Below are 16028 nucleotides of genomic sequence, written 5' to 3'. Positions count from 1 at the left end.
GGGTTTCTGTTTCCTTGTATTTGATGTTTCAGGCAAATCTTCAATCTCCTGCAGCCTGCATGAATCAGAAGGTGATCCAAGAAAAAACCCGTATAGTGCACTGTAGTACAGGGTAGAAAAGCTGATACAAATTGTGGAGTTCAGAATAAGAAAGTCCTCACAAATTGTTTTACCAATAACTTGCGTCTAACTGGCAATCTTTTTCTACAATCTGGAAAGCACGTGTAGTTGAGGATGTTTAAGTTATGAGTACAGTGGGTATTTCAATGAGGAGAGAGCTGGAACACTTCGGATTATTTCTACAAGACAAATGGTTCTTTTTCTGTAAAGACTCTGTTACTGCTTATTCTTAAAGCCTGCCTTAATCAGTTGGATATAACATCATTTAGAAAGGCTTATTTCAGTAAAAACAGCCAAAGCTGGCAAATCCCAACTGATGAGTGTGTTCAGTTACTTGGCAGCACAAAAACTTCTTTGATTTCCAGTGTTGGCAAACCCAAAATGGTGTTGATATGTCTGCTGTTGGACTCTTCAACTTTTACTATCTGTAGTCTGAAAGCCTCTTCTGAAAGCCTCTTTAGAGTCCCTGGGGCAGCTTATTTTAATACTGCAAATGGGAAGAGAAAAAAAAAATCCCTCAATTGATTTGAGATGTGAGATAAGCTGAAATCATGGCACATGAGTAAACTTAATTCTACTCCAAATTTTTTTTCATTCTCTTGAGAAGTTCAGTGATAGCTTATGACTCAACACTAAATTTGAATAGAGAAGTATGATAAAAATCTGTAACTGAGTTCAAAACTTGCCTTTAATATGAAAGTTAAAATGTTTTCTTGCATACCTTTCTAATAATTAACTCTTCTTGTTCATAGATAACAACTCTTATTAATCATAAGGATAAACCAAAGCGTTCAGACAAGACTCTGCAAGCAATTCAGCGAGTGGGCCAAGCAGTTAACCTTGCAGTTGGAAGATTTGTTACAGTAGGTGAAGCTATAGCCAATGAAAATCATGACTTGAAAGAGGAAATGAGTGTTGCTTGCATCGAGGCAAGGAGAGCAGGTATGTAGTTACTCATGAAATTTGTAACCTGTTGTGTTGTGCTGGTTTTGGCACACTATTTGTAGTGTCAGGAATAATGTAAGAACTTTATTGCTTATTCCTTTTCTGCTGGTTCATTCAAGGCCTGATCTATTACCTGATTTTGTCACTCACTTAAATTGCTGTCACCTTATGAACAGGGGATGGAATTGTGTGTTGTCTTTGATTTTTATAGGATCTTTTGGTACAAGTAATTAATTACCTGACTGCTTTTTCTTTTATGATGTTACTGCAGACAAAGAGCAGGATGTTGAGAACAGAAGTAGTTTATTGCCCTCAAACTAAAACAGTGGAGTATTTAAAGTACTTTGAGCATTATGCTATTGAGGTCACTGCGTTCTAAATCTCAATGTCTGAATGAAGGTCTCTGTCAACCCGTATTTCATCAGAACTCAGTAGATGACTCACATCAGTCGTCTGATAACTGCCCTCAGTAGAATGAAACTCATTTTTCTGGATTCAGCTTCTGTTGCAAATTTGCTCTGTCTGGGCTGAATGTGAAGTATGGATAATGGACTGAGTGGCCTGCTGTCACCCTCCTCTTTATTCCAGAGGCCTCTGTATAGACAAATAGTGAATTCTTTGGTACGTAAGAGAGTGTTGGTGTCCTGCTAGAAGCTACTTTCCTAGTTCTTAAATACCGTTCCTTGTATGATATTTCACTGGCTCATGTTAAAGGCGTATTTTTACATCTACAGTGCAGCCTTCGTGAAGATCACATCTAGAAGAATGTGTAGTGTAGAACTGCAGAAAGGAGTAGTACTCTACTCCAAGACATGGATTACTGTACTTAAGACTGATCTATTAAGATAAACAGTGGACTTGGGGGAAAGTGTTTGGGTTTTATCTTTTAAATAAGCTCAGAAGCCTGAGAAACTTGCATTTTGTGTCCTAGCCAGTGTGTTTCTTGCTGAATAACTAGTCTTAAACTTCAGGAATGCAGTTCATACTATTTTTCTGATTTGGAAAAAAAAAATTAGCGTAGAAATTGGTCATGGTACTGTAAGAAACATTCTGAAGATCCCTCAATGCTGAATCACAATGTCTAGAGACATGGTGGTGATGAATAGTTGTTTTTGTGATTTGAAGGACGACTAGATAAACTTCAGACTGAAAATTCATGGTCGCTCCAGTAAACTTGGCTGCAAACAGAAATGTCCTTATTTGAAAACATTCCATTTGTGATGTGAACCATGTGGTTTTTTTCAGAGATCCAAGTAAAATGCTGACAAACCAAAATTGCCGAAGTTTACATTGATAATCTCAGCTGCTAAAAGTGCATTGCAGTGTGGATCTCTTACTTCTTGACTTGCCAGTTATGCTGTGGCCACGTTTTTTCTCTTCATCAGTGTATCCAAGAGGAGCTCAGAATCTGAAAATAGTCTTCAGTGTTTTCTCTCAACAAATGGTTGAACATTTTTACATCTGAAGTTCTGTTTCCTGTTATGTAGTAATAAGCCTTAGTCTAGAGGAGTGAAGGTACACTGTTTACTTTTTCTGTCAAGGCTCACATTTACCTTGGCACAGGTCATTATTCTCTCTTTGGGCTATCTGTTTGAGGTCTAACTGAAGACTTACATGGGAAATTTGGTATATCAAGCGTATTTGCTGCTGGTTTTTTGTTTGGTGTTTTTTTTCTGCCAGTATTATCTCTGTGGACTGTTAAGTGATGGACAAGGTAAGAGAGTCCTTTGTGCAGGATAAACTCTTATAGATAACTGTCCTCTAAACTCAGCCTCTCAGCACAGTTGCTTGAGTGCCATTTTGAACAATTTTGATGTTTCTAAGCAAAGCTGTGAAATCTCCTGGCCAATTATAGACAAGAATCCCATGTTCTGATGGCATGGGCAGCAGAAAGCCCTTGCTTTTTAGGACAGAGGGTGTTGTAGAGCTCTTTGAATTTCTTTTTAGCTGATAAATTAGGTGGAGCCTCAAGAAATAAAAGGACACTTTGTTAGGTGTAGAAGACAGATTTCAACACTAAAAGATTTAGAACATTAAGCGTCTCAGTTTCTAAGAAAAGTAGGGAGTCTTTAAATCAACTGCATATCCTGCAGAGACTTTGAAGGATGACAGATGTTGATTCTGTCTCTTGTGAAGCATATAATCAGTGATCTGAAGTTTTTCAGACTTGTTATGATCATTCCTTTGTAATAAACCTTGTAATTTGATTGACTCGAAATAGAATCATAAAACACTGCTGAGGGTCAGGTAGCACATTTTGCAAAACATTCGTCTTGCACTGTGTCAGTGTTTACAGTCACAGTATAGTAGTGAAATGTAACTCAAAGCAGCACATTTTTAGATACCCATCTGTGATTTTTTTTTTTCTTCTCCAAAACAAGAAAAGACTGGTTAATGTAACAAACACATCAAGAATGATTTAGCCTCATATGGTTTTCAGTGTTCTCTGCCAGTTGACTGCATAGCCCTAAAGCAAGACATAGAGTAAAATGGAAGCAATAAACAGCACTCTCCCAATTTTTGCATTGCCTTTTGGTACAGAGGACTAAATTAAGAAGGTTGAAAACTAAAAATTTAAAATGATTAAATAGAATCACAGAATAACTTAGGTTGTACGAGACATTTAACTCCAAGAATGGAGACTGTGCAACTTTTACACCTTTTAGAGTCTTTGACCACCCTTTCAGTGGCAAAAGTATCTTCTTATATCTTGTCCATTGCTTTTCCTGTCACTGTGGACCTCTAAGATCAGTCTATTTCTGTCTTTTCTATACATCCCCATTATGAAGGTCGTTGTAGACTGCATTAAGTTCTGCCGTTGGCCTTCTCTTCTTGATTTAAAACTAACCCACTTCTTTCAGCCTCTCCCCTTATGTCACATGCTCCACTATGTCAGTGTTTTCCCTTGTACTGAGGAGCCCCGAACTGGATGTGATACTCCACATGTTGTCTCACAAAGGCCAAACAGAAGGGAAGAATCATTTCTGCAGCCTGCTGGTTACATTCCTACTAACAACCCAGCATGCAGCTGGCCATCACTGCTGACTCCCCTTCTGCTCTTTGTCCACCAGGACCACCGTGTTTTTCCTCACAAAGCTTCTCTGTAGATGGCTGATCCCAGCATGTACTGTTGTGTGGCATTTTCCTAGCCCAGATGCAGTACTTGGTATTATTGCCTTTGTTGGGCTTCACAAAATTCCTGTCAGGCCATCTTTCCAGCCTCTCCCTCTGTCTAGCAGGTCTGTGCACCAGCATATCAGATATTCCCCCAGTTTGATATTGTTCAGACGCTTGCTGAATGTGCTGGCCCATCATCCAGGGAACAATTTTGATGCCTTGTATCAGCCCCTGATGGACACCACGTGTAATTGACTGCCTGTTGAACTTTGTGCCACCAATTGCCAGCCACAAGCCCAAGTCCATTTTCTCTCCATCTTACTGTTAATACTGTCTATATCTCATGATTTAGCTATAAGAACGTTATGGGAGATAATGTCGAAGGCCTTGCTAAAGTTGAGATACACAGCATCAGTTACTTCGTTCTCTAGAGATGCTGTCATTTCATCGTAGAAGACATTCAGGTTGATAAGGCTTTCCAGATGGCCTTTTTCAACTCTGTGGGGAAGGGCTTCCTAGGTGATGTTAATAATATTCCTGGAGACTAACTTGAAGCAGACGAGCCCATAATTACCAGAATTTTTCATTTTACCCCTCATGAAAATGGATATGACTGTTGCCATTGTATCATTGGAAATCTTTCCCAATTGTCACAATCTTTTAAACACGATAGCAGAATTACAGTGCCACTGAAGTGCTCCTTTGACACTTTCAGATGAGTCTCATGCGCTTGCTTATGCCTGACTGGCTTAAATAGTCCCTAGCTGAACGTTTTTACCCTGACAGATCTTGCTCCTCATAGCTTACTCCCAGGGCACTATCCCTGTTCCTGTACTTGCAGATCTGTGGGCAGAGAATGAAGCCTTTATTCTGTTGTCAGAAGTCTCAAGTTTTCAGGGCTCTCTGGAGCTTTTGACAGGCAGATGTTGCAGCTCTTTCTATGTTCTGTTACTCTTTGTATGATAAGAAGTTTCACCTATGGACTTGATAATTCATCTTCAAGAAGGTGAATCCCATGTCATGGCATGGAATAATGATGTTGTGCATCCTTCCTTGATTAACAAAAGCATGTTACATCTATTATAATTGTTCTCTATCTTTACCGCATTTTGTGTTGTCACATGTATTTTGAGGTCAAATTAAGAGGTTGAGGTTTATCTGCTAACATAATTAAACAGTTCCAACTAGAGATTGGCCTGAAGTGAATTTGGCTGTGGAGAAGGCAATGGCCCATCTGTTTTGCTGTTAAATGATCTCACCTGACTGGAGACTTGTCCTACAGCTTCCCTATTAGTGTATCTGTCTGCCTGCACTGTTTGCATAATAGCTATGCTTTTGAAGTTCTTAGGCCTATTCTTTTTCAGGCCCTTCAGCTATGGAACTCACCATCTCAGAGTGTACTCTGTTTATCCTATTCGCATGCTTTTACTAGAAGGACCATCTGATTATTTGTAGCATGGCTTTTATGACCTGGCCTGATCCTAGCAAAAATACTGGAAGTTCCTTGCCGCAGTGCAATACCTATTCAGGCAACTTAGGATATTGAGGGATTACAGTTGTCAGATGAGAGAAATTATATATAAACACTACGAAGCATGGAGTGCTGTGGTTCGAAGGACTGTCAGGCCTTCCTTGTTCCATAGTGTTTGTGTGCGGTGTTGCCGGATGAATAATGCACCCTGAGGTTCTTCATGTGGGACCTCTGGCTTTTTCAGGCTTGTAAAGCATCTTTTCTGCTTAGGTGAATTATCTTAGTTGAGGTTTTGAATATGAGTCACAGGGAGCTTGATCAAATATCCTATATTTTATCTTCAAGGATGGTTTGCAGGTTGGTTGTGAGCTGATCATCTTGTCTTGCATGCCAACAAAAAGTACGTCTTGGAGCTCGCCCTAGTTCAGGGTTCCAGCAGTCGTTGTGGGCTTATGGAGTAGGAAACTTCTCTGTGCCTTTCCTGTATTGCACTATTATCTTGAGTACTCCAGAAGATTTAATTGGATAGGAGCCTGTGATTTTTCTCAAGCGAGGAAGTCCATTGACTACACTGGATTTTATTTTTTTTTAACCGCATAAGAAATAAGTAATCAAATAGTCCTATTCAACTATTATCAGATTAAATGCTAGCTGAATAAAAAGATGCTTATGAGCTGAAAATCAGTGCCGCTTTGCCTTCTTTTCTCTCCTCTCTGTGACAACAATACTTTTTGGTCCTCCTCTGAACATGAAGCGCAATAGTCTCATTGTAATGCCTCAGTCCTAGAAGTTACAAAGTTATTGTTTGGAATCTCTTTACCCTTCATGCCTGAAGACTTCCACAGGAATAGGAAATCCATAAATTGTGGGAATACTAACTTAAATTTGGAAAGTGGAGGGGATATTGTGGTTCTTCCTTCCTTGCTGCATCCCACTCCTTCAGCTGGTTGATGCTGCAAGTGTCGACACTGATTTCACTTTTGCTATTAAAATTGTAAAAATACCTCCCATGAATGTTTTCTCCCTCTGCAGTTCCACCCCCTCCTTCTCAAATATATCTACACTACTGTATGATAATTAGTGTATGTTACAGATGGAAGAATGAGACAGTACTGAATAACAGTTCGAATTTAAATATGGAGAGGGTGCCACCAACAGCCAGTAGGAGGAAGTGAATTGAAATAAAAGAATTGTAGGTAACTCTGAAATTCTTTTATACCCTACAGATAAGAGTTAAGAACACTTAATAGTCCAGTATCTTTTTTATAAGTGTGAAATGTTAGCTATTTCTTTTTTCCTTCTAGGTGAAACAATTGCTCAGCTTACAGATGTGGCAAACTTGGATCATCCTGAATCTGATAGCCATATAACAATCTTTACAGACAAAACCGGTGTGGTAAAAGCTGCAAGATTGTTGCTTTCTTCTGTCACAAAGGTGTTGGTGTTAGCAGACAGAATTGTCATTAAGCAAATTATAACTTCCAGAAACAAGGTATTTGGAGCTTCTTTTTTTGTGTTTTTTTAGCTGATACCTGCAATCAGCGTGAAAGAGTGATGCCTAATGAAGTTTGATTGTGTTTCTAGGGGAAGTGCAAAATAAAGAAGTGAAATTTAATGTCTTAAACATGTTCTTTTACCAGATATCTGAAAAGAGATGACTTTAAGTCAGGTGGAATAATTAAATAACAAATTTCAATGACTTTCTGCTTTTTATGAGACCTGTATTACACTATTGACGTAGTATTTCAGAGAAGACGCTGTGTTACTGCTTGTTTTAATTTTTAAGTTTGCTGCGAGGTGGAAAGTGTGTCTGTCAGTAAAATGGCCAATAAAAGCATCTACTTGCTAAGGACAGGATATTTGTACTGTCAAGATCAAGACAAGGAGAGCATTATGAGTATGTCTAAGGCAAAAAGCTCTGAGGAATGCTGGTAAGAGTCTGTGCTAGTGAAGTGAGTTTTACAGATTAGAAGCTTTTTGTGCAGATTAACTTATGTCTTGAAACTTAGCTTGAAACTGCCTAGTTGATTTAAATAGTGCATGAAGGCCAATTAACCCTCAAGTGTAATTACATGTGCTGCACTGTCTGGACTGTATAATATTCTTTCTTCTGTCCCTGCCCTCCCAATGTGCTAAAATAAAAATCCTGGTGCTCTCTCTCTTCCTTTGTTCCAGTTTGCTTTCTAGACATGCTGGTCTCTGTTTTGCAGAGATCCAAGACACAGGATTCAAAAGCTACTATAATACCTGCTTCAGTCTAGCTTGACTTAGCAGCGCTCGTTTGCTGTCTTAGTGCTCTTCTCCCAGTCGTGGGAAAAGGTGGCAATGGTTTTATCAGTATTAATTTGCTGAAGTTACTTGCAGCTTTGGTCTTTTCTTGCACTGGAAACTGGAACGATGCATTTAATACCCGTTGCTGCCATCCATGAGCTTTTCTTCTGCCCTTGTCTGCAGACATGCGGTGATGTGAAATAATTTCTCTTTCCAAAAGTGATTAGTATTAACACAGATTTAGGCTACACAGCAACTGTACATGTGTTTGCATCGTGAAAGCATAAGGCCTTTCAGCGGTAGGGTATTGTTTAAATACATATGAAACTATTGTCATTTATACAGTGATATGAATACAGTAAGCATAGATGCAGGATTAAATTTTGAAGGTGTTTAAAATGCAGTCTGATTTTCCAGAGCAAGCGTGTCTGACTCTGATTGCCATAGTCACCCTGGTCTTCGTGATCTTTTGGGTTTTACTACATTCTCATTTTACACATAGTCTACATGAGGTTGAGAATGTCACCTTCTGTTTATTGTACCAGCAAAGCAAATGACAATTCTAGGACCAAATTAAATAAATGGTGGTGTCGTATACAGGCATACTCTGATATTTATAGAGTACACTCCTGAAAAGTGTCAGACAGTGGTGTGGTGGACAGCAAAGCAAAGTCAAGCTCAGTGATGTTATCAGCAAAGCAGTTCATCCTGTAAGAAATGATCTCGTAGATGGATGATGTGGGCAGGGATTTAAGAAGTGCACACAAATACCCGGTGGCACTGTAATATAATCTGGTGTAGAGGATGAAAAGGCAGGAACAGGATCATCAGCGCTGTGAAGAGGAGCAGATGCTGGCATTGTGGAGCGGGTCACTGTTCCAGAAGATCTCAGCTGCATTTTCAGCTTGGAGACTGAATGTTAAAATTACTGTCATCAGTCAGATTAGGGGTGCCAGAACAATGAATAGGAAAGTGACAGATAGTGGGAATGTTGCTGCACTATGCAGATTGGATCAAAGTATGGATGTGCCCTGAAGTGATGTCAGCCTACGACTGCAATTTGAAAGGTGACATTCGTAGTGCAGCAGTACCTGCATAATGCTACATTCTAATTTAGAAATTGATAGGAACTTAAAGCCTTTTTTGATATATATTTTTAAACTTGTATTTTAAAATGTGCATTTTAATTGCTATCTGTTTCGTGCTGAAGACAGTTTAAAAAGAAAAGTTATCAAGACATCACAAGTATTTTGCATTTTAGCAGCGTCTTGAGTAAGTTTTAGACAAATTCAGAGCTGTCTATACTGTTTCTCCAAATACATAGTATCTTGGAATGTCAGCTTTGCCCGGCATGTCTAGAATTGTTAGCAGTAATGGAAATACGTGTGCTTTCACCAAAATTTTTATTTGACAAGAGAATTGTCGTGACAGAAACTCTTGCTCTAGGATAACTGTATCAGAGTTGCATCCAACCAAGGCCATACTCTCTAAGTACTAAATTTGCTTAAACTAAGAATGATTGAGCGTAATTACTATTATTTTTTGTCCATTCTTAACTTGTATATTTTCTCCTTTCTCCATATTCCCTTTCCTACATCCTTGCTTTCCCAGTCCTATGGTTCTCTGCTTCTTCCAGTCATTTTCGCATCTTATCTTTGTGCAACTTCGTTCAAGTCCTTGTATCCAGCCTTGGGAAAATGTTTTTTTGTGGGTTGACAAAAATTATGTATTTTGAATGAAGCATCATTATTAGTTTAGAATTGTTTACCAGCTGTTGAATTATTAATGCTGAAATAGTAACGAAATATACACATTTTAAACAACACAATTTAGAAGTGCTTGCAAATAATACTCCTAGTTTAGTGATAGTATTTTCTGTTTAACATCTTGATCATCTACAGTATTTTCCCTTGTCTTCCAGGTTCTTGCAACAATGGAACAACTAGAAAAAGTCAGTAGTTTCCAAGAGTTTGTACAAATATTCAGCCACTTTGGAAATGAGATGGTGGAGTTTGCCCATTTAACTGGAGATCGGCAAAATGTAAGTATTAATAAAAAGCCGTGAGAGATGGTGTAAGGTGTCATTTTTCATCTGATTCACTGGAAGATTTGGTTTCTTCTGGGGTGATTAACTGCTATAAACCAAAACATTTGCTCTCGTCCTATCTCTGAAACCTAACTTATTCTCCTTGCTCCACCCAAAGGACATCTTTTCATTTTAAGGCTCAGCTTGAGAAATATCACTGCATTGTTTGATCCTGGGTGCCTGTTATTCGAGATGTCCTTTGGCTTCAGTCTCTGTCTTTTTAGCTCTGACTTTTCTAGCATATTACTGTAGTAGTGAATTTGTCTGTTATTACTTGACAGAAACATTTGATTTTTGCACATAGTGAAGGGATTTGAAACAAAGTAATTATTTTAGAAAATTCCAAATATTAAGTCTTTAGAGCGTGATATTTTTAATTATCATTATGAAATATTTTTTCTAGATTTAGCTCAAAACCTTCTTATGTTGGGGTAATGGATTTTTGCTTTTCTCATGCAGCTATTCTTTCAAAGCCTTTTTTTCACAAAGGAAGCTTTTTACTCCTACTTCCACATGTAGAGGAGGTTTCCTGAAGCTTAAGGCTTCTGCTGTGAGCTCTATCTGCTTTCCCTTGGCAATCAAATCCTCTATTCAGAATTGGACCATGGTGTGATATCGATATAAAGTGCCCCCCTAATATCCAGCAAAAATCAGAATTCAATTTGTATGAACAGTTGGCCAACCTTGTGGATATAGAGGTAGTTTTTTGTGTTGCAGTGCAGCATCCTTAAGATAGAACATTGGAGAACTTCGCTAAAAGCCCATACCACACTTCTTTTGCTATTGATGTGTTCTGAGTCTACTATGTATGTTCAGTATCAAAGAATCAGTTCTGGAAAATCTGCATATAATTAAAGGAAATACCTGCTTGGAAATGAACTCTCTTTTACCCAGAAATATTCATAGCAGTTGTTCTTGGAAGGAGAAGGGTGTGTTAGTAGTAACGATATTCTTTGCAATTGATTTTCGTTTTTGATGTTGACTTTTGGAAAGAGTGTTTCATTAATACTTTTTCATTTGTGTCAGGACTTTGGCAATATGCTCACTCTACAGTTTTTAGGCTACTATGTAGCATGGTTGGTTTTATTGAAAGGAAACATCCCTGGTGTAACAAACTCCTGACTGTGGTCAGATTTATCAGGACATAATATCAGAGTTTCAAAAATGAGCTCATTTGGGTTTTTTTTTTTTTTTTAGTGTGGTGATTTTGATTTTAATTATTTTCTTTAGTTGCTAAAGAAGAAGATGTCAAAACAGGCTGCTGCTTTGTTTTACCTGTCGTTTTTTTGCTAATATAGAGTAAATAAGCATTAATTCTATCCTATAAACCTTTCCCTTTTCAGCTGGTCCCATTCAGTTGCCTGTTTTTGAATAGCACTCAGCTATCATTGCTAGCGTTGAGATCTTAGTTTTAGCTTTTTAAGTTCTTCCTTTGGTTAGACCCTCGTACATGTTAAGGGATTCACATCTTGCCCTCTTTTCTCCCTCCCAGACCCGTCCCCAATTTGGACTCTAAATTCTTCCCTTTTGACAAACTTTTCAGAGGATATATTTCAGTTTTGCAGGGGTGTCTCTGTCCCTGGAGAGTTCTTGAAAAGTTTCTGTACTCAGTGCGTTTCTACAGAGGAATTGCTTTTCTTAGTCTGTTAAAACTTTTATTACTGGTATGTAGTAAATATAACACTCAAGTCAACAAAAGATTTATTTTACATTTCTTTCACTGCAGTACAATGAAAAGCTGTCATTCTCTATCTCTGCCTTACCCTCCCCTCTATTTCAGACAATTTTTTTTTAGTCAGGTGTTTTTTTACCTTCACTTTCCTGTTTTATGAATAATGCTGTATGATAAACTGTCAGTAATTTTGCTATATTTACATAACGCGCTCTGTATCTCTGAGGTCTTCTGTCTCTGAAATCTGAATTGAATAGAGCCAAGAATAAATGCATAAAATAAAATCTGTCTGAAAAGCAAGTTCTAGATCATGAGTTAGGCTGAAAATAGCAGTTGTCAGACATAAAGCAGCTTTCTCACAACTCATCCGTCTGCAAGAGAGTTTCCTTTTTCCAGTCTCACAAGCAGTTAACATTTTAGATACTGTGTAATATTCAGGTCATTTTTTCTTTTGGTGTATAGGATTTAAAGGATGAGAAGAAAAAGGCTAGAATGGCAGCATCTAGGGCTATTCTGGAGAAGTGCACCATGATGCTTCTAACTGCTTCGAAGGTGAGTGAGTATGCGTTCTTTCTCAGTCCCACTTCAAAATTCTTGCTGAAGAAGTGTATAACAGTAAAGAATAAGTAGAAGAAAACCTTTCTGTTGTGAATAACACAATATTAGTTTAAACAGGAAGAATTTATTGTACTCTAACACATTCTTTCAGTGTGCCTTAGCAGGAAGCATTAATTTTGCTATGTACTTTTTCATAATACTTAACTTCTTTCTTTAACTTTTCTTTCTTTAAAAAGACCTGTCTGAGGCATCCAGACTGTGAATCTGCTCGTATAAATAAAGATGGAGTTTTCCATCGGATGAGATTAGCTTTGGAACAGGTAATAGAAATTGTAACTGATTCTAGACCAAATGGAGAAAACGAAATGGCTCCCATCAGCATATATTCTGCCATCAAAGAATTCAAGGTAAGAGTAGAAATAGTATTGTTCTTGCCAGCCTAATATATTGCCTCAAAACTAGAATTTTTAAAAAGAAGTTCCAAATGTCAGAGCTGCATCTTTTCAGCAGTGTTAACTTAAATAACTGCCCCAAAATGTTAGTCGGACAATACGTGATTATAATTTCCCTGTTGCTGCCAAAATACACCTTCTGATACTTGCCACTTCCTCCTGAATCAGAATGCATTCAGAAATCTGTTTTCTAGAGATGATGCCTTGAATGTTGAAGAAAGTTAAGTATCAGTAAACCGATCAGAACTTCATTAAAGTAGAATCATAGAATCACAGAGTCACTGGGTTGGAAAGGACCCACTGGATCATCGAGTCCAACCATTCTTAACACTCCCTCTCAACCACCTCCCTGGGCAGCCTCTGCCAGTGCCCGGTGACCCTTCCTGTGAAAAATTTTTTCCTGATATCCAGTCTGAACCTCCCCTGGTGCAGCTTGAGGCCATTCTCCCTTGTCCTGTTCCCTGTCATTTGGGAGAAGAGCCCAGCTCCCTCCTCTCCACAACCTCCTTTCAGGTAGTTGTAGAGAGCAATAAGGTCTCCCCTCAGCCTCCTCTTCTCCAGGCTAAACAACCCCAGCTCTCTCAGCTGCTCCTTGTAAGACTTGTTCTCCAGCCCCCTCACCAGCTTCGTTGCTCTTCTCTGGACACGCTCCAGAGCCTCAACATCCTTCTTGTGGTGAGGGGCCCAGAACTGAACACAGTATTCGAGGTGCAGTCTCACCAGTGCTGAGTACAGAGGGAGGATCACCTCCCTGGACCTACTGGTCAGACCATTTCTGATACAAGCCAAGATGCCATTGGCCTTCTTGGCCACCTGGGCACACTGCTGGCTCATGTTCAGTCGGCTGTCAACCAGCACCCCCAGGTCCTTCTCTTCCGTGCAGCTTTCCAGCCACTCTTCCCCCAGTCTGTAGCACTGCATAGGGTTGTTGTGCCCCAAGTGCAGGACCCGGCATTTGGCCTTGTTGAACCTCATGCCATTGGCCTCGGCCCAGCAGTCCAGCCTGTTCAGATCCCTTTGCAGAGTCTCCCTACCCTCCAGCAGATCCACGCTTCCACCCAGCTTAGTGTCATCCGCAAACTTGCTGAGGGTGCACTCAATGCCTTCATCCAGGTCATTGATAAAGACATTGAACAGAGCTGGACCCAGTACTGAGCCATGGGGAACCCAACTTGTGACTGGCCTCCAGCTGGAGTTAACTCCATTTACCACCACTCTCTGGGCCCGGCCATCCAACCAGTTTTCAACCCAGGAGAGTGTGCGCCTGTCCAGGCCAGAGGCTGACAGTTTCTGAAGCCGAATGCTGTGAGAAACTGTCAAAGGCTTTACTGAAGTCCAAGAAGACTACATCCACAGCCTTTCCCTCATCCAGTAGTCGAGTCACTTTGTCATAGAAGGCAATCAGATTAGTTTGGCAAGATCTACCTTTCATGAACCCGTGTTGACTGGGCCTGATCACCCGGTTCTCTTGCATGTGTTTCATGATAGCACTCAAGATCACCCATTCCATGACTTTCCCCGTCACTGAGGTCAGACTGACAGGCCTGTAGTTCCCTGGATCCTCCCTGCAACCCTTCTTGTAGATGGGCACAACATCAGCCAGCCTCCAGTCCAGTGGAACTTCCCCAGTCAGCCAGGACCGCTGGAAGATGATGGAAAGGGGTTTGGAAAGGACATTCGCCAGCTCCTTCAATGCTCTTGGGTGGATCCCGTCCGGCCCCATAGACTTGTGAGTGTCTAGCTGGGCAAGCAAGTCTCTAACCGCCTCCTCTTGGGTCATGGGAGCCTCATTCTGCTTCTCTAACTCCTGGGTTTGTACACAGAGGGAACAACTTTCCTTGCTATTAAAGACTGAGGCAAAGAAGGCATTAAGTTACCTCAGCCTTGTCCTCATCCGCTGTCACTGTTGTTCCTTCTGCATCCAATAGGCACTGAATATTCTCCCTAGTCCTGCTTTTATTGTTAATGTATTTATGGAAAGATTTTTTATTATCTTTCACAGATTTAGCCAGTTTGATTTCTAGTTGGGCCTTAGCCCTCCTGATTTTTTCCCTGCACGATCTCACTTCCTCCCTGTAGTCCACCCAAGACACCTATCCCTTCTTCCAAACCTCATAGACGTTCCTCTTCTTTTTGATGCCTACTCAACCAAGCTGTTTTTTTCCCCCGCCGGCTCCTTTTCCGGGACATGGGGATGGCTTGCTCCTGAGCTGCTAGGATTTCATTTTTGAAGAGTGCCCAACCCTCGTGGGCTCCCTTGCCCTTAAGAACTGTCTCCCATGGGACTTTGCCAACCAGCCTTCTGAACAGTTCAGAGTCTGCCCTCTGGAAGTTTAATGTGACTGTTTTGCTTAATTCCCTTCTTCATCTCACCTAGAACCGAAAACCCTATCATCTCATGATTGCTTAGTCCCAGGCGTCCTCCAACCATCAAATCTCCCACAAGGCCTTCTCTGTTGACAAACAACAGGTCCAGGAGGGCACCCTCCCTTGTCGGCTCGCTCACCAGTTGTGTGAGGAAGTTGCCTCACACTAGGAACCTCCTAGACTGCTGTATTGTACTTCCAGGAGATATGTGGAAGATTGAAGTCTCCCATGAGGACAAGAGGTAGAGATCTAGAGACTATCCCCAGCTGTTTATAGAAGAGCTCATCAGCTGCTTCTTCTTGGCTGGGTGGTCTATAACAGACTCCCATCACAATGTCTGCCTTCTTGTGGGCTCCTCTGATTTTAACCCATAAGCACTCAGTCCCTTCCTTACAGTAATCGTAATTGAGCTCAAGGTTATCAAAGCACTCTCTAACATAGAGGGCTACCCAGCGTCCTCTACTACCCTTCCTGTCCCGCCTGAAGAGTTTATACTCCCCAATAGCTGCATTCCAGTTATATGAGTCATCCCACCACGTTTCTGTGATGGCAATGACATCGTAGTCACTTTGCCCTACAACAGCTTCCAACTCCTCCTTCTTATTGCCCATGCGAAGTGCATTGGTGTAAATGCACTTCAGCTGGACTGGCAAAAACCTTCAGCCCTTATAAAGGGAATAGAGTTCATTCCCAGTTGACCGGTCCTTGGAATAACTAATGCCACAGTGCCAGTTTCATCCTTACTGTACCCAGGTGGAATCGCCCCCACTTGCTCTGTGGTGATGTACTGGTGGTAGTTACTGATGAAGAATTCTTGCTTGGTAATTCACAGTATTTTTAAAACTTCGTGGAAAAACATTCATCCGAACATGTAAAAGAGCAAACTGTCATTCAAAGGAAATGTTATGAATTCAAATCCTATCTTGTAGCTCAGTCTGTATTTCCTGACAAGGACTTATGTAAATTTCA

At 40.3% G+C, this 16028-nt stretch overlaps 1 protein-coding gene across 2 annotated transcripts in view; it reads left to right on the top strand.

Moving 5' to 3' along the window:
• CTNNAL1 (catenin alpha like 1) overlaps positions 1-16028 on the top strand; it is a 56395-nt gene that overhangs the window by 17822 nt on the left and 22545 nt on the right. For both annotated transcript variants that reach the window (XM_009562911.2, XM_054058068.1), the window contains exons 2-6: positions 873-1062; positions 6958-7145; positions 9846-9965; positions 12145-12234; positions 12477-12647. In XM_009562911.2, the coding sequence (XP_009561206.2) occupies positions 873-1062; positions 6958-7145; positions 9846-9965; positions 12145-12234; positions 12477-12647 (759 nt within the window). The remainder of the gene's footprint in view (positions 1-872; positions 1063-6957; positions 7146-9845; positions 9966-12144; positions 12235-12476; positions 12648-16028) is intronic.

Source organism: Cuculus canorus, chromosome 2 (assembly GCF_017976375.1).
Source record: "Cuculus canorus isolate bCucCan1 chromosome 2, bCucCan1.pri, whole genome shotgun sequence".
NCBI classification, from domain to species: Eukaryota; Metazoa; Chordata; class Aves; order Cuculiformes; family Cuculidae; genus Cuculus; species Cuculus canorus.
Note: the sequence above shows the minus strand (reverse complement) of the source record. Positions and strands in the feature narration are given on the sequence as shown.